This window comes from Equus asinus, chromosome 19, assembly GCF_041296235.1.
Source record: "Equus asinus isolate D_3611 breed Donkey chromosome 19, EquAss-T2T_v2, whole genome shotgun sequence".
Classification (NCBI taxonomy): domain Eukaryota; kingdom Metazoa; phylum Chordata; class Mammalia; order Perissodactyla; family Equidae; genus Equus; species Equus asinus.
The window spans coordinates 2,275,737-2,294,787 of record NC_091808.1 but is presented as its reverse complement, the minus strand read 5'-3'; the positions used below and the strand labels follow the sequence as shown (position 1 = coordinate 2,294,787).

Below are 19,051 nucleotides of genomic sequence, written 5' to 3'. Positions count from 1 at the left end.
AGACATGAAGTATTTATATTTATATTAATATTATATTTTTATGTATCTAGAGAAAAAATACTCAAATCATATTCCCTCCTGGAATTCACCATCACTTGGATCAAGAGAAAGAAATTTACTCAAATCTTGCCATCTCCTTGTGCCCCTTCCATTCCTCACCCTCTAAAGTTAACCATTGTCCTAACTCTAAAAATTCAGTGCTGTTCATTCTCGACAGGACTTACATAGAACCGAAGGAAATGATTCTAAAATACGATGCACCAGGTCCAAGAGTATCCAAAGGACTTCCAAAAAAGAAGCAGCAGGAAGAACATATCCTGCAAAAATCTGGACCCTTTTAACACTATGGCAATTGAAACTTACCAAGTATCTAACAGAAAAATAAGAAAGGAAACTCGAGTGGCTTGAAATTAAAAAGTTACTGGAACCCATTAGCAGCTGAAAAATGCAAATTAAGATAAATGGCACAGATGTAACACATCCATCAAAACGAGGAAGGGTGGGGAAAACAGCGACTCCTACGCCACTGACTGTATTTCATTGGTACAACGACATTGAGAGAAAATTGGCCCAAAAAGTGCATAAAGAAGGAAGCTTTGAATATGATGCAGATGTTCTCCAAGAAGAGTCAAAAGCCAGAATGATATATAGTAAGAGCAATTCACCTCCTGTTCTCATGGAACTTACAAATGTGACAGCCCAGACCCACGGAGACTTAGTGAAGAAACTGGAACAGCATAGACGATGGTCAGCACATCAGTCAGTACCGTGGTCACTGGGGCAGCTTGTCGACGGCCTCTGTGCCATGTAATCAGGACATGCTAACAGGGAGGGCTTTAGCATAGAGTTGAGTAGTGTAATTGACAAAAAGGAAGAAAGATGCAATAAAAGAACCTCCGTGACTCATAATTAACATGAAAATTAATAAAATTAATTTTTTAAATGAGGAAAACTGTGTCTTTCTACTCAGAAATGCATTTCTAGATATACAGTTTAGAGAGAAAAATGTTCATTGCACAGAGTTCATTACTGAAAGAAGAACCTGAACAAGAGAATCAGTCTCTCAAATGACGATTCCACAAGTAAATTGGGGTATATTTGTGCGACGTTTAAAAGAAAGAAAGTAAATGAACTAGAATATGCAAGGACTGGGGGCAGGAGATCAACACCCTCGCAGACTCACTTTTGACTGAGGCCCGGAGAGCTGACACAGCCCTGAGACAGGACACTGAAGGGGTATTCCTGGCCTTGCCAGCTGAAAGCAAACTGCTTCACCAGCCTCCTGTGTTAGTTACTAGGGCGACCATGACAAATTAACACAGAGTTGGTGACAACAGGAATTTATTCTCTCATGGATCTGGAGGATAGATATCCAAAATCAAGTTGTTGGCAGGGCTTGATCCCTTGAAAGCTCAGGGAAAAATTCTTCCTTACCTCTTCATAACTTCTGGTGGCTGCCGGCATCCTTGGCATTGCTCTCCCTGTAGGTGCCTCACTCCCATCTCTGCCCCAGTGTTTCCATACCCTTCTTCTTGTGTCTCTGTGTCTTTTCCTCTTCTTATAAGGACACTGGTCATTGGATTTAGGGCCCATCTAATCTAGTAGGACCTCACCCTAATGAATTCAATTGGCAAGACCCTATTTCCAAATAAGGTCACATTCTGAGTTTCCAGGTAGACATTTTGAGGGGACACACTAACCACCCTGCTACTGTGAGGTTCCGCAGGCCTCAAGGGAATCTATATTCTGCAGGTGCTGAGTGAACTGTCCTATTTATGCTGAGTAGGTCCATTTGGTTCATGTTTTGAATCAATCATAACTTATGCCTGTAATTCTGTGAATCTGTCTGCTTATTTTCTCAGTTACTGACAGACGTGTGGTAAAATAGCAACCACAATTTTCGTGTATGCATTTCTTTTTAATTCTCCCAGTTTCAGCTTTATATATTTTAATTCCATATGAGATGCATACAAATATAAAATTTTCACATCATCCAGTTCGATCGACATTTTCATTATGAAATTTCACTTGACGAATATCCTCTCTCTCCTGAACTCTGTTTTGTCTGATAATTATGGAGCCACACTATCTTTCCGTGTCTTGGAATGTTCATGATACACAGTTTCTCCACCACTGTATTTTGTATTTTCAGTATTTTCATATTAAAAATATATCACCTTTATACATTGGATCTGGGTTTATATCCAGGGCGACAATATTTTGACTTAACACTTGTGATTACTCAATCTGCACTGAGTGTAGGGCCACCTTGAAGAGGATCCAAATGGCCAAACTGAGAGGATTTCAGCATGATTTGAGTCATAACCGTAATAGATGCTTAGAAAAAGCTCCTCTGCTATGCACGCACTGACTGCCCACCATGGCTCTCTTCCTCTAGCAACAAGCAATGATGGGGCAGGATGGAGCAGGAGGAGGAAGGGGTGTGGGCCAGGAGGTTACAGCTGCTGCCCTGGGACACCGTTAGAGGAGGGCCACTGGGTCCCTCTAGTTGTCTGCGCTTCTCTCATGCGGTCTCCCCCGCTGCTCCCCGAGGGACTTCCGGCTTCCTGCCTGCCCTGTCTTGGGGTGGAGGATCAAAGGAAGATTGGCCACAGGACTGCAGCTTCCTGGGACCCAGGGAGATGGGAGTCCCAGAGCACTGCAGAAGCCCAGGTCTCACTAATTGGCCATTTGAGGCCTCCAGTCCCAGCTGTGCCAGGTGGAGAGGTCGTCCCCAGCAGAGTGACCCCATGGTGCAGGCACCTTGACATGCTGCCTGGCAGACGGGACACGACGTGGTTGGACAGGTAAGTGAGCAGATCACCTTCTCTGCTTCTACCAAGACCCAGGAGCTTCCAGAAGCCAGGATCTGGAGCGCCCACCAAGTCTCTCATTGGGAAACTAGGTTCCCTCCTCTGCCCCCTCCCCACTCTCACTTCACTCCACAGGAAGACAGAGCTGAATGGAAAGTGGCTGGGGGTCCTTGGTGACCCCTCATTACCATCAGCACAGACTTGGGTCAGGAGCTGGGGTGACCCTCGGAAAGCAGGTCCTGGCTCTGTGGCCTCCAGAGAGCCACAATCCTCACCTGGAAAAGGTAAGTTCAAGGCAGCCAGGGGTCAGCGCTGCCAGGATTTGAAGGAGACCATGTGTGTAATGGAGGCAGCAGGCTTGTTGTATAGAGTAAGCACTCAGACCTTGCTCTCAGCAGCTGAAGTGATGTCCACTCTCCTACCTGGCCATCCCAAGCCTCAGCTTCAAGGTCTTTGAACTTATCTTGTAAACTGCTCCTCTGAGCATCTGGTTTACAATCGGGTTCTGATTGAGCATGCGGGTGGGGTTGGAGATTGTGATTTCTAACCAGCTCCAGATGATGGTGATGGTCGTGGTCCCTGGACCACATTTTCTATACAGAGGATTAGGACTGAAGATCAGGACAGGTGTGTTTCCATTTCAAGGGTCACACAGTCACCCAGCTCTCCTTCATCACCTTGAGCACATTCCTGAGGCTCAGATTAAAGGCTGGTTCATTTCACTGATGCCCGTGGACAGCCCTGGCTCATCTCAGGAAGCTGGAGATCCCTCCTTCTTCGTTGTTGAGAAATCAAAGAACTTGTCATTGGGGTGGAAATTCCAATTTATTGTGAGCCTCCCACAAGGACAACCTATGTAGTCACTCTGTTATCATGCTCAGGGTTTGTCAAGAGAAATTGTCCAGAAAAATTGAGCACAAAACCATTAAACTTACAACCTTTGAGTTCACAGTAGGAAAATCTGCTACTCAAGTGTATGGTGGTGGACAGGTGGGCCACTCTAGCCACCAGAGACCCCACTGTGTGTGAGTCAGCCCTGGGGAGGAATACAGGGGGTCCCCTGAGCACTGCCAGTAGGATGCAGAGCAGACCCCTTCTGCCGCCCCCCCCACCCACGGTGTTGTCAGCACAGCAGCTTCATGAATCACTCTTGGTTACCAACTTATTACCCAGTGCACAGCCCTGCTCCCAGCCCTCTGAAGGGCCTGTGCTCAGACAAAGACAGGGAGCAGAAAGAGTTGAGGGAATCCCAGATGGGACAACACAGAAGGCCAGATCTCTCTGGTTGCAAATGGAAAAGGACTCTGCTGCCTAAAGCACCCACCCCTGAGGGGATCTGTGGAGCACGGGATGTGGGCCGGCAGTGACAACGAGGGAGAGGACAGTCCATATTCTGAACATGTCACAGCCCCTGTCCTGCTACTTCTTAGACAGTGGAGCTGGGCTGTCCCCTCCCATGATTTATCCAACATCTGAACATTGGAAGAGAACCCCTGGAGGTCCTCAAGGTGGCAGGGAGCTCTGCTAATGGACTGCCACTGTGTTCTGGACTCTAGACAGTGATGCTGAGATGGGGCTCAGGGTCTGCAGGGGAGACATACAGACAGCACCCACATTAGCATGGTGAGGACTAGTCCCTGCTGTCCACCAACCTGGCCTGGAGATGGAAACACCACCCAGCTCAAGTTCTAGTGGATAGGAGGTGCTCAGTAAACATTTTTGAAATGAAAGAACTGGTAAAATAAGGCACAGAAAGTGCAGGATTAGATACTTGATCAAGTTCTGGAAATGGCACATCTCAGGAGCATCCTGGTGGGGAGGGAGAGCATTTCCTAATGAAGGACAGACAGGGGGCTGCAAGGCTGTTCTTACACTGCAGACTCTCAGCTCTGCATCCTCCTGGCAACAGCTGAGAGTCCTACAGAGGGAGAGAGTGCGTGCTCCAGGCACATCTATGAATTAGTGAATCAGAGGAAGTGTTGCCCTTTCAGGTCAGTCTGGGCTCATCTGGAAGAAGAACTGGACAGCTTGTGGCCTCTTGGTCAGGGGACAGCCAGGAACCAGAGTCCCTGTGCTCCACGGGAGGTGTGACCTTGTGACCTTGACCTGCTCCCCCTTGCTATTTCTGGCCTCCTTTCTGCCCTGTGTAATCCAGCTCAGGGCCATGCCGCCCCACAGAAATGGAAGCCTCTCGGTAGCGTCTTTGCAGGAGTTTGTGCTGGAGGGGTTTGAGGGTGGCCTGGAGACCCAGGCCCTGCTCTTTGCTGTGTTCCTGGCCCTGTACCTGGGGACCGTCCTGGGGAACCTCACCATGATCGTGGTCCTCACCCAGGATGCGCGTCTGCACTCCCCAATGTACTTCTTCCTCAAGAACCTCTCCTTCCTGGACCTGTGCTACTCATCGGTCATTGCCCCCAACGCCCTGGCCAACTTCTTCTCCTCGTCCAAGGTCATCACCTTTGAGGGCTGTGCCACCCAGCTCTTCTTCTTCTCCCTGCTGGGCACCACTGAGGCTTTCCTCCTGAATGTGATGGCCTATGACCGCTTCATGGCCATCTGCAGCCCCCTGCACTACCCCATCACCATGTGCCCCTCGGCTTGCACCCGCCTGGTGCTGGGCAACTTCTGTGCAGGCTGCCTCAACTCCATTGTGCAGACTGCCTCCACATTCAGCCTCCCGTTCTGCAGCTCCAACCACATTGACCACTTCTTCTGCGACGTGACCCCCCTGCTCCGGCTTGCCTGCGCCAGCACAGCCATCAACGAACTTCTCTTGTTTGGCCTTTGTGGGCTCATCGTCGTGGGGACCACACTCTTGGTCCTTGTCTCCTATGGCTATATCACAGTGACCATCCTGAGGATGCAATCAGGAGCTGGGAGACACAAGGTCTTCTCCACCTGTGGCTCCCACATGATGGCGGTGTCCCTCTTTTATGGGACTGGCTTTGTCATGTCCGCCCAGCCGGGAGCTGTCGAGTCCATGGAGCAGGGCAAGGTGGTCTCTGTCTTCTACACCCTGGTCATCCCGATGCTCAACCCCCTCATCTACAGTCTGCGGAACAAGGACGTGAAGGAGGCCCTGTGGAAGCTGAGCCAGAAACACACAGCCTTATGAAGGAAGGCGGCCAGAGAGGCAGAGGCTCCTGCAGGTGGGACAAAATTGCTCAGAGGGAAGTACTGGGCGTGGATTGAGGAATTCATTTGTCATTCATCCATTCGAGCTGAGCCAGAAATACACAGCCCTGTGAAAGATGTGGCTGGAGGAAGACAAAGTGTCCTGAGGGCTGGATGGAGGACTCAGGGAGAGACACCGGACAATGAGGAACCCTCAAATCTCTTCTACTCCCAGATGGAATTGGATGTGTTGAGGAACTTACTCACTTATTGAGTCAACGTTGCTTGAAATCTTTTTATGGACCAGACATTTACTAAGTGTGAGATACACAGATGAATAAGGCATGTTCTGCACCCAGAACCTTAAATGTTCAAAGAAGGAACAATGACTCAAATCACATGAAGACTGATTGAGCAGAGCAATCAACTGGGCATCGACGCAGGGGTGGTCTTCTGCCTCTTACTTATCATGGTTCTCTGAGTCATTCCACGGGTTTTAGTAGGAGAGAAGTCAGATATTTGTGCAACTTTATCAAACTTCAAAGAAAAAATGTTTACATGCAATTTACCTCCACCCCTCCTGGTGTATCCAGATGCAGGGCTTTGTTATCCTCTGTTATCACACATGAACATTGACTGGCAGGGTTCCCTACCTCTACTTTGCCTCTTTCCAACCCATCTTCAACACCATCACCAAAGAGATCTGTTTAAAATAATAAATTAAATACACAGTCAAAGCATTCCCCATAATGAATTTGATGTCAGTAGGAATAGTTTTGGCTGAAGTGGTCCAGATACAGCGCCTCTCTCATGGTCTGGGATGAATGCGTTGGTCCAGGGGCAGCACCTCCTTTGGGCTCCTGTTCATCACACCAAAGGCATGGATGACATTGCATGAGAAAGGATGGCCCAGAGCTCCAGCCATGGCATCCACCTTCCTAGTTACAGGATGGAAGACGTAGTATAAACATATAGATATAATTTTTATGTTTCCACAGAAAAAATAATCAAATAATATCCTTTCAGGGAGTTCACTGCCACCCAGGTCAAGAAAGAGAAATTTAACCATTTCCCACAATATCCTCTTGCCTCCTTCTGGCCTTTGCCCTCCAAGGTTAACCCCTATCCTACCTCTGACACACAGATTAATTTTTCCCACTGTGAATTTCCTATGAATGGAAACATACAGTTTGTCTTTTTTTGTGACTGACTTTCTTTGCTAACATTATCTTTGTGAGATTAATCCATGTGATTGTGTATAAGTAGTTTTCAAAATTTTCATTACTATTTAAGATTCTATTGTATGAAGATACCATAATTTATTCATCCTACTATTGATGGACATTTGGGTTGTTTCCACTTATTGGCTTTTAAAATAATCCTGCTATGAAATTTTTTACATGTCTTTTGCCATGAATCAATTTCTGTGGGGCATTCTTGGAAGTTGAATTGTTCATCTTTTTGGTTAATTCCAAACAGTTCCACAAAAATGTTATAAAAATTTTTGTCCCCACAAACAGTGCATGAGAGTTCCTGTTGCTGCACATCATCATGAACAAGCCATACTGTCTGTTTTATAACTTTTAGCCATTCTGGTGAGTATGCAGACATAATCATTGTGGCTTTCCTTTTTCATTTCTCTACTGGCTAATGAGCTCGACCATTTTTTCATATATTTAGCAGGAATTTGGATGTCCTTTTTGGGGAAGTATATATATTTTGTCCATTTTTTTCTACTGTGTTGTTTTTCTTTTTCATATTGATCGTAGAAATTCTTAATATATTCTGGATATGAGCCCCTTGTTGGTTATATGATTTGCACATATATTCTCCCACTCTGTGACTTCCATATTTACACTTGTATTGATTTTTTTTGAAATTTTTCAATTAACAGAAGTTCTTAAACTTATTCAATAAGATTAGTTTATCAGTCATTTCCTCCATGGTTACTTCATTCTGTGGCTTAAAGAACCACTGTCTATGTTAGATCCGAAAAGATATTCTTCTATGTTATCTTATAGAAATTTCTTTGCTTCATCTTTTATATTAGTATCTCTAATTCACATGGAATTAATTTTTTGTGGTTTTTGTTATATACGAATTATTTCATTTTTCATGGTTATCCATATTTCATTTTCATGGTTATCCTACTGACCATTTTTTTAAATGTCTTCTTCCCCAATCTGCTATGTAGGGTCACCTTTGTCATAAACCAAGTGTCCTTGTATTTATGGGTCTGTTTCTAGAGTCTTATTCTGTCCCATTGGGCTGTTTGTCTATTCTTGTGTTATTTTTTAATGTATTCTTGAATGTTTAAAAGTAAAATATCATAACAAAAACTCTTCAGTATATATGAACAAATACAAAAAATAATGTACTATATCTTTAGAAATAAAATTTTATTTTATTTTATTTTTATTTAATTGCAGTAACATTGGATAGAAATAAAATTTTAAATGTTATTGAAAGACATAAAAAAAGAACTTAATAAATGGAGAGATATACCACGTTCATGGATGGGAAGCTTTAACATTATCAATATCCTTATTATGTAACATAGCCAATACACTCCATGCTATCTTGCTCCTAAGATGATTTTTTATAGTACTGGAAAAATGATTCTAAGATTTCTATGTAGAAACCAAAGAATAAGAATACACAAAGCAATGTGAAAAATTAGAGCAAAGAGAAGGAATGTACCCTTATGGTGAGGCTTATGAGACGAAACCAGAAGTCTGGCCATGCTGGCACTCTCTCTGGGAAACCCCTCCCTTGTCCCATAAAGCCAGTGTTCCGCATATAAAAAGTCTACAGTTGTGCCCAGAGTGAACCTCCTTCCTAGCTTTCTGGCCACACCTCTATCACGTTCCCCTCTGCCCTCCTCCAGCACAGTCCCAGTGTCAACTCCAGGACAGACCTATGTACTCTTTTTGAATGCCTTTCCTCCACTGTAGATACTTCTACCAATGCGTTTCCCATGCTATAATGATGGCAACTCTGTGTATGTGTCTGTGTGCCTCAAGGACAGAGATCACACTTCAGTTGTCTCTCTAGCCCCAGCTCACAGCACCTAGTGGCTGCTGAATATATGTTGAACTGAACTGAGTCACCCAAAGTGCCTCACCATCAGCAGACTAGCTCATCATGAGCTTCACTAAGGGGCCGTCAGGCAGGAACATCTTCACCTGCTGTCTCCAAGGCACTCCCATCTTTACCTACTTCCTCCTAGCTTCACAAGATGAATTGTCTCCATCCTGCTCAGGGCTGAACACTACACCAGGTTTGGAATTCTACCATATCCATTCCTCCAGGCTCCTCCAGGACCCTCTGCCATCAAGCATCCTCAGTCTCATTTAATTTTGACTTTTCTCTTTCCTGATTCATTCTCTTTAGCCTTCAAACATATTCCAATATCTCTCATCCTTTCCTTTAGTTCAGACATCTCTGTAGCCTGCTTACATCTCTCTCTCGTTCCTCGTGAAAGTTCGTTAGAATCATTCTATACACTCACTGTCTCTACTTGAGCTATACTTCATCCCTTTGCAATCAGGTGTCTGCACCCATCACTGCATCTAACTCCGCACACTAGTGACACCAAGTCTAATGGACACATTCCACTCTATCAGTGATGACCTCTGAGTGGGTTTGGATACTGTTAGCCTTTCTTCTTTGACAGTCCCTCCTCCTTTAACGTCTGGGACATTTGGCAATCCCTGTTCTTTCCAATCCTTCCTACGCAGACACTCCTGTTGGGCCCTCTCTTTCATGCTATTTAAATGCTGGTGCCCCTAGGAGGCTGTCCCTGTCCCTCACCTCACCACAGTCTATTTGCTCCCCTCAGTGACTTCCAAGGTAACTCTCACCATGAGATCCTCCAATACCATCCATAATACACAAATGCTAAGTGTGCAGCACACTGATTGTCACATATAAAAATCTGTATGAACTTACCACCCATCTCAAGACTGAAAACATTTTCAGAATCAAAGAAGGCCCACTTGTGCCCCTTTCCCAATTAATACTCTGCTCTTAGGGTGACAACTATTCTGATTTCTAATAACATAAATTAGTTTTGTCTGCTTTTGAACTTCATAAAAATGGAGTTATATAATGTGTACTTTTACTTCTGGCTTATTTAGCTCAACATAGTGCCTATGAAAGTCATCCACGCTGTTGTATGCAGCAGCGGTCCATTCTTTCCCACTGCTGCCTCACATTCTATTACATAACTACACCACAACTTATTTATTCTCTCTGCTATTGATGGTCACTGAGTTGTTGCACTTTGGGGGCTATCATAACTCAAACTGCTAGAGAAATATTTTGCATTTCTTTTGATCCTCATAAGCATTGATTTACACTGCAGACATGCCCAGTAAATTAAAATTGCTGGGTCACTGGGGTATATGTTTACCTTTAGATAGATAATGCCAGTTAAGAAGACTTCATGATTATTTATACAGAAAAATTTCAAAGAATCTACAAAATATCTCTAAGAACAATAAATAAATTTAGCTAAGTCTCAGGATACAAAGTCAGTATACAAAATCAATAATATTTCTATATACGAGCAATAAACAATTAGAATTTGAAATTTTCAAAGTACCAAATAGCACCAAAGAAATGAAATACTTCATTTTAAATCTAACAAATTAAGTACAAGATATATTTGTGTAAAATTATAAACACTGATTTGAAAAGCTAAAGAAAGACTAAATAAATGGAGAGAGAAATTGTGTTCATGAATTGGAATATTCTATACCATTAAGATATCAATTCACCCAAATTTGATCTATAGTTAGTGCAAACCCAGTAAAAATCCTAACAGACTTTTAAAAAATATTCATTAGCTTATACTAAAATTTACATGGAAAAGCAAAGAAACTAGAATAAATCTATTAGTTACCTATTTGCTGATTAATAAATCACCCCAAAGCTTAGAGACTAAAAAAAATTGATCATCTCACAGTGTCTCAAACCTGTCTGGAACATTCACCAAGATAAATCAATTCTGGGCTATAAAACACACTTCAACAAATTTAAAACAACAGAAATCACACAAGTTCTGCCCTCAGCCCACAAAGGAATAAACTAGTAATCAATAACAGAAAGATAGCTGGAAAATTCCAAAGATGTGGATATTAAACCACACACTTCTAAACAACATATGGGTCAAAGAAGAAATCTGGAAAGAAAGTCAAATCTAAAGTAAGCAGGAGGAAAGAAATAATAAAAATTAGAGCTGAAATAAATGAAGTTAAAGATAGAAAAACAACAGAGGAAATCAATGAAATCAAAAGTTGGCACTTTGAAAAGATCAATAAAATTGATAAGCCTCTAGCCAGGCTAAGAAAAACAGAGAGACAAGACAAAAATTACTGATATCAGAAATGAGAAAGGGGACACAACTACAGAGCTCATGGACATGAAATAATAATACAAGAATACTAAAACAACTCTACGCCAAATAATTTGATAACCTAGATGAAACGGACCCACTCCTTGAAAGACACAGTCTGCCAAAACTCACACAAGAAAAAACTGACAATCAGGATATGCCTATATCTTTTAAAGAAATTGAAAACAATAATTAATAACCTTCCAGATTGAAAGTACCAACCCAAGATGGGTTCACTGGTGAATTCCACCAAACATTTAAGAAAGAAATTGTACCAATTCACTATAGCTCTTTCAGATGATAGAAGCAAAGAGAATACATCCCAACTCATTCTATGAGGCCAGCATTACCCTAATACCAAAACCAGACGAAGACATTACAAGAAAAGAAAACTACAGACCAATATCTCTCATGAACAAAGATACAAAAATTTTCAACAAAATATTACCAAGTTGAATCCTACAATGTATAAAAAGAATTACACACCTGACCAAGATGGATCTATCCCACGTATTCAAGGCTGGTTAAACATTCTAAAGTCAATTAATATAATCCATCACATCAATAGGCTAAAGAAGAAAAATCATATAATCATATCAATAGATGTAGAAAAAATGTTTGACAAAATCCAATATCCATTCATGATAAAAAGTATCAGTAAACTGGGAATAGAGGGGAACTTCTTCAACTTGATAGAGAATATTAACAAGGAACTTATGGCTAACATCGTAATTAATGATGTGAAACCTGAAGCTTTCCCACTAAGATCAGGAACAAGGCAAGGATGTCCCCTGTCACCACTCCTTTTTAACATCATAACTGGAAGTCCCAGCTACTTCAGTAACACTCAAAAAAAGGAAACAAATGGCATCCTGATTGTGAAGGAAGAAATAAAACTGTCTTTATTCACAGATCACTATGCAGAAAATCCAAAAGAATCGACAAAAAAGACAATTCTTGGAACCAATAAGCAAGGTTGCAGGATATAAGATTAACACACAAAAGAAAACTGCTTTCCTATATATTAGCAATGAACAAGTAGAAATCGAAATTTGAGACATAATACAACTTACACATTTGCACCCCCCCCAAAAACGAAATACTTAGTTACAAAGTAACACAGTATGTACAAGATCTATATGAAAAAAACTACAAAACTCTGATGAAAGAAGTCAAATTAAATAAATGGAGAGACATTCCATGATCGTGGGCAGGAAGACTAAATAACGTCAAGATGTCAGTTCTTCCCAATTTCATCTATAGATTCAATGCAACTCCAACCAAAATCATAGCAAGTTATCCTGTGGACATTGACAAACTGATTCTAAAGTTTCTTCATGGCCCTCTTTAAAATAAATTTTATTTTAGAGCAGTTTTTGGTTCATATCAAAACTGAGCAGAAGTGACAGAGGTTTCTCATGTACTCTTGCCCTGACACATGCATAACACATCCCCCACCAGAGTGGTACATTTGTTACCACTGATTAATCAATATGGACACATAATTATCACCCAAAGTCCATAGTTTACATTATGATTCACTCTTGGTTTTGTATATTCTATGGATTTGGACAAATGTATAATGACATCTATCCATCACTCCAGTATCACATAGAGTATTTTCACTGCCCTAAAAATCTTCTTTGCTCCACCTTTCATTCCTCCCCACCTCCAGCCCCTGACAACCACTGATCTTTTTACTGTCTCCATAGTTTTCCCTTTTCCAGAACATCATACAGTTGGAATTTTACAGCAGGCAGCGTTTTCAGATTGACTTCTTTCACTTAGTAGTATGCATTTAAGTTTCCTCCACGTTTCTTTACGGCTTGATAGCTCATTTCTTTTTAGTGCTGAATAATATCCCGTTGTCTGGATGTGCCACAGTTTATTTATCCCTTCACCTGCTGAGGGACATCTTGATTGCTTCCAAGTTTTGGCAATTGTGAAAAAAGCTGCTATAAATATCCATGTGCAGGTTTTTGCATGGACACAAACTTTCAACTCCTTTGGGTAAATACCAAGGAGTGCAATTGCTGGGAGTATGTCTAGTTTTGTAAGAAATTACCAAGCTGTTTTCCTAGTGGCTGTACAATTTTCTATTCCCACCTGCAATGAATGAGATTTCCTTACCAGCATTTGGTGCTGTCAGTGTTCTAGATTTTGGCCAACCTACTAGGCATGTAACGGTATCTCGTGATTGTTCTAATTTGCATTTCGCGGATAACATGTGACGTGCAACACCTTTTCACATGCTTATCTGCCATGTGTCTGTCTTCTTTGGTGAGGCATCTGTTAAAGTCTTTGGCCCATTTTCAATCAAGCTGTTTCTTATTATTAAGTTTTAAGGTTTCTTCATATATTTTGGATAACAGTCCTTTTTCAGATGTCTTTTGCAAATATTTTCTCCCAGTCTGTGACTTACATTCTCATTATCTTGACATTGTCTTTCACAGAGCTAAATTTTTAAAAATTTTTACGAAGTCCAGCTCATCAATTCTTTCTTTCATGGCTGGTGCCTTTGGTGTTGTATCTAAAAAGTCATCGCCACACGCAAGACCATCTAGTCTTCTCCTATGTTATCGTCTAGGAGTTTTATAGTTTTGCATTCTACCTTTAAGTCTATGATTCATTTTGAATTTAATTTCGTGAAGGGTGTAAGGTCTGTGTCTAGATTCACTGTTTTTGCATGTACATGTCCAATTGTTCTAGCATCATTTGCTGAAAAGACTCCCTTTTCTCCATTGTATCACCTTTGCTCCTTTGTTGAGGATCAGTTGCCTATGCTTATGTGGGTCTATTTCTGGGCTATTATGTTCCATTGGTCTATTTGTCTATTCTTTTGTTGGTATCACAGTGTCTTGACCACTGTACCTCTCTCTAGTAAGTCTTAAAGTCAGAATCTTGTAGCTGTCCTCATATAGATTTGGCACATATTTTGTTAGATTTACACCTAAGTACTTCATTTTGGAAGGTGACAATGTAAATGGTATTGTGTTTTTAATCTGAAATTCCACTTGTTCATTGCTAGGATATAGGAAAGCAATTTTCTTTGTATATTAACCTTGTTCCTGCTACTTGCTGTAACTGTTTACTAGTTCTAAGAGGTTTTTTTGTTAATTCTTTTGAGTTTTCCGCAAAGGCAATCTTGTCATCTTTGGAAAAAAAAACAGTCTTATTTCTTCCTTCTCAACCTGTATACCTTTTCTTTTCTTCCGTTCTTTCTTCCTGTTTTTGTTGTTGTTGTTTGTTTGTTTGGTCTTATTGCATTAGCTAGAACTTCCAGTACAATGTTGAAAAGAAGCAGTGAGAGGGGACATCCTTGCCTTGTTCGTGATCTTAGTGGGAAAGCTTCAAGTTTCTCACCATTAAGTATGATGTTAATGGTTAAGTTTTCTGTAGATATTCTCTATAAATTTGAAGAAGTTCCCCTCCACTCCTAATTTACTGCTGATTTTTATCACGACTGAGCGCTAGATTTCTTCACATGCTTTTTCTGCATCTATTAACATGATCATGTGATTTTTCGTTTTTAGCTGATTTATGTCATGGATTACATTAATTGATTTTTGAATGTTTAGCCTCGCATACCTGGGATAAATCTCCTTTGGTGGTGGTGTATAATGCTTTTTATACATTGTTAGATTTGATTTGCTAATAGCCAAAACAATTTTGAAAAAAAAATAGAGTTATACTATATCAAGACAATGTAGCATTTGCATAAGAATAAACAGGGGCTGGCCCTGTGGCAGAGTGGTTAAGTTCCCACGCTCCACTTCGGTGGCCCAGGGCTTCACCAGTTCGAATCCTGGGCGCAGACATGGCACCACTCATCAGGCCACACTGAGGCTGCATCCCACATGCCACAACTAGGAGGACCCACAACTAAAATAAAATACACAACTATGTACTGGGGGGTTTTGAGGAGAAAAAGGAAAAGGAAAATCTTTTTTTAAAAAAAGAATAAACATATAGATCAGTGATACAGAATAGAAAGTCCAGAAATAAACCTTTTCATGCTTGGTGAGATGATTTTTGACAAAGGTGCTAAGGAATTTCAATATGGAAAGGAGATTCTTTTCAACAAATGGTGCTGGACATACTGGATATCCACGTGGAAATATAAAATGATCTTCAACCTTTGCCCTGGCTGTGCATAAATATTCATTTGAAATGGCTCATAGATGTCAAACTATACAACTTCCGGAGGAAATCTTCAAAACCTTGCAGTAGGTAAAGACTGTAAGACCCAAAAATACTAACCAAAAAATAAAATAAAAAAAAATAGACTCCACCAAAATTTAAAAGTTCTGCTCCTCCAAAGACGCTGTGAAGAAAATGGAAAGGCATGCCACAGACTGGGAGAAGACATTCTCATCACACGTATCTGACATAGGACTTGTATGCAAACTACATGAAGAATTCTCAAAACTCACTAACAAGAAGACAACAAACATTCGTCTCCCCAAAACAGGGGGCAAACATTTTAATAGACACTGCACCAAAGATATACAAATTGATGATAAACATCGTAAGTGATCAAGGAAACACAAGTTAACCCTGGAATGTGATACCTACTATTACACATCCACTTGAGTGGCTCTACTTTAAAATTCTGACAACATTAAATGTTGGAGAATATGCAGAGGCACTGGAACTCACACATCACCACTGGAGATGTACACTTATACAACCACCTTGGAAAAGCATTTACCAGCTTCTCATAATATCAAACTTACATTTCCAATACGGTCCACCAACTCTACTCCTAAGTATTTAACCAAGAGAAATGGAAACATATCCACAAAAAGACTCATACATATGTCCATACCAACTTTATTCATAGTATCAAAAACCTGAAAACAATTCAAATGTCCATCACAGATGAGTGTGTAAAAAGGTATGGCCTACCCATACAATGGCATAGTACTCAGCAATGAAAAGAATGAGCTACTGATCCCCATATCAACATGGATGAATCTCTAAAACATTATCTCAGCAAAATACGCTGGATGCAAAAGAGTACGATTCTATTTCTATGAAATTCTAGAATAGCAAAACTATGCTATAAGTCACGGAAAGCAGGTCAGAGGTTGCAAGCAGACAAGTTTTCATTACAAAGAAGTAGGAGGGAATGTTTTGGGTTTAGGGGTAATAAAAATGTCCTACATCTCGTAAATGACAAAAATTACAAGGATAATGACATTTGCCAAAACATTGCCTGTACACTTAAAATGGGTGCATTTTACTGCATGTAAACTATATCTCAATAAAGTTGGTTAAAAAAAATACCTCTTGAAAATTCTTGTTTTCTGCCTTGTAAATAGGGCAAGAGTAGCTTCTTTTCTTATTTAGGTTCTGAATACAGACATCTGGAGCAGGGCAAAACTATAAACCTACTTGTTTTCTGTATTTTTCCTTAAATTCCCAAACTTCTCCACAGAAGAAATTCCACGGACAACACACAGTCCCAGGTTTTACCAGGTCTCTTGCATTTTGCTTCCAGGGGTGATGGGCAAACATTGCTAGACCCACATCTGGTTGGATTATTTGGGTCTGAATCATCTTCTTTCCTCTGATCTGTAATCGAGGGCAATGTCCTGGCTTAGCAACTCATGTTTGGAGCAGGACAGGCAGAGGCTGAATCAGTAACTGATGAAGCGCTTCCTGCTGTCAGGCTGAGTCCATGCGTGACCCACACGTATTCCTGGCTGACAGAAAGCAGATTGATAATAATGTGTACCTCCGACTTAGTGTAGGTGGGGCTCCACGCTCCCCTTTTTCCCTCATTGATCATTTCATCCTTACAACCACTCTACAAGGTATTATTATATTTTCTCTTTTAAAACTTTTTATTACGGACTGAACTGTGTCCCCCTCAAGTTCCTGTGTTGAACCCCTAACCCCCAATGTGACTGCATGTGGAGACAGGGCCTTTAAGGAAATGATTAAGGTTAATTGAGGTGTAAGAGTGGGTCCCACATCCAGTAGGACTGGTGATCTTACAAGAAGAGGAGGAGACAGCAGCAGAACAGGCACAGAGGAAAGGCCAGTGAGGACAGAGAGAAGACGGCCCTCTGCATTGCCAAGGAGAGAAAACTCAGCAGAAACCAACTGTGGCGACACCTTGATCTTGGACTTCCAGCCTCCAGAGGTGTGAGAAAATAAATTTCCTTCGTTTAAGCCACTCAGTGTATGGTACTTTATCATCAGCCTGAGCAGACCAACACACTTTTCTTTAAAAAAAATTTTAATGAGAAAAAATTTACATATAATCAATACACTGATCATAAGTGTTGAGTTTAATGAGTATTAACAATTAAATGCAACCACGTAACTCTCACCCTCAGACAAGACAGAAAATTCTATTACCCTAGAAAGTCTGCTCATTTCCAGTCAATTCCACCCCCTACCCACTTCCACTTTCTGACTCGCATCCCCTGCATTAGCTTCGTCTGGACTAGGACTTCATCTAAACGGAATCATAACTACAGACTCGCGTCTGGCTACTGTCTCTCAGCAACGCGTTTTCGAGCTGCACCCACACTGCTGTGTACCTCTGTGTCCGTCCTGTCTTTGCTGAGCACCACTCCACTTTCGTTCATTCTCTCCCTGAGGGCACCTGGGTCAGGGTCCAGTTTGGGGCCATTATGAATAAGGCTGCTGAACACTCTTGTACAAGCCTTTTTTTTTCTTTTTTTGGTGCACACATGTATTCATTTCTCTTAGGCAAATACCAAAACGGGGAATTTGTGGAGGGAGAGTCTACAGGAGAGACGCAGGTTTAACTTTTTAAGACACTGCCAGACCATTTCCCAAAGTGGTCAGACCTTACACTCCCACCAGCAGTGGGAGTTCCAGAAGACATTCCACGTCCTTGACGGTATTTGATGTCTATTTTTTATTTTAGACTTTGGCCATTCAAGTGTGAAATGACATCTCATTGTCATTTCCCTGACTGATGATGAGCATGTTTTCAGGTGCCCACTGGCCATGTGCATATCTCCATTTATAAATTTTCTGTTTTCGTCTTTTGCCCACTTTTTCATTAGATTGTCCATGTTTTTATTGTTGATTTGTAGGAGTTCTTTATATATTTTGGATATGAGTCCTGTGTCAGCTCTGTGTAAAGATTCCTCAGTCTGCATCTTGACTACTCCTTAATGGCATCTTCTGCTGAGGAGAAATTTTTAATTTTTTCTTGAGGTAGGTATCTTTATAACCCTCATCTGTGTAGATGCGAAACAGGGGAAGGGAAAGTAACCAGCTTCCTCCAGATCACACACCTTAGGGTGTAGCACTGCGACCTGGGCCTGAGTGTCCCAGGCAGGGACATTCTGCTGCACTGCTCTGCCCGTCCTCACAGGGCCAGCCTGGGCAAGTTGTGTCACCTTGTGAGCTGCAGTTTATTCATCTGCAAACCGAGCACACGACCTACCCCTCTGGAATGTTCCAAGGGCTTAATGATAGAATATAAATGCAATCAAAGTAGGCTTTCAATGAATGGCATCTTTTGGGATTATTACGATCATCAGCAAGATGCTAAGTTAAGAAAAGATGCAGGGAACTGTCCCAAATGTTATTTTCATGGCAGGTTTGGTGGTTTTCCGGTCTCAGCAAAAGTTCCAGCATGTTCTATCAACATTTACTTAACTTCACTGGGCACAGTTGGGGACAGGATAAATTAAGTCTCAGCAAAATAAATTTCAAAGTTGAAAGAGTCAAAAGG

The 19,051-nt window shown here is 41.4% G+C and overlaps 1 protein-coding gene across 1 annotated transcript; it reads left to right on the top strand.

Moving 5' to 3' along the window:
- The first annotated feature begins 4,977 nt into the window (after positions 1 to 4,977).
- Positions 4,978 to 5,928, top strand: LOC139041070 (olfactory receptor 9S13-like). Its single transcript, XM_070489875.1, has one exon. It carries the CDS (start codon positions 4,978 to 4,980, stop codon positions 5,926 to 5,928), a length of 951 nt encoding a protein of 316 aa, XP_070345976.1.
- The last annotated feature ends 13,123 nt before the right edge of the window (positions 5,929 to 19,051 follow it).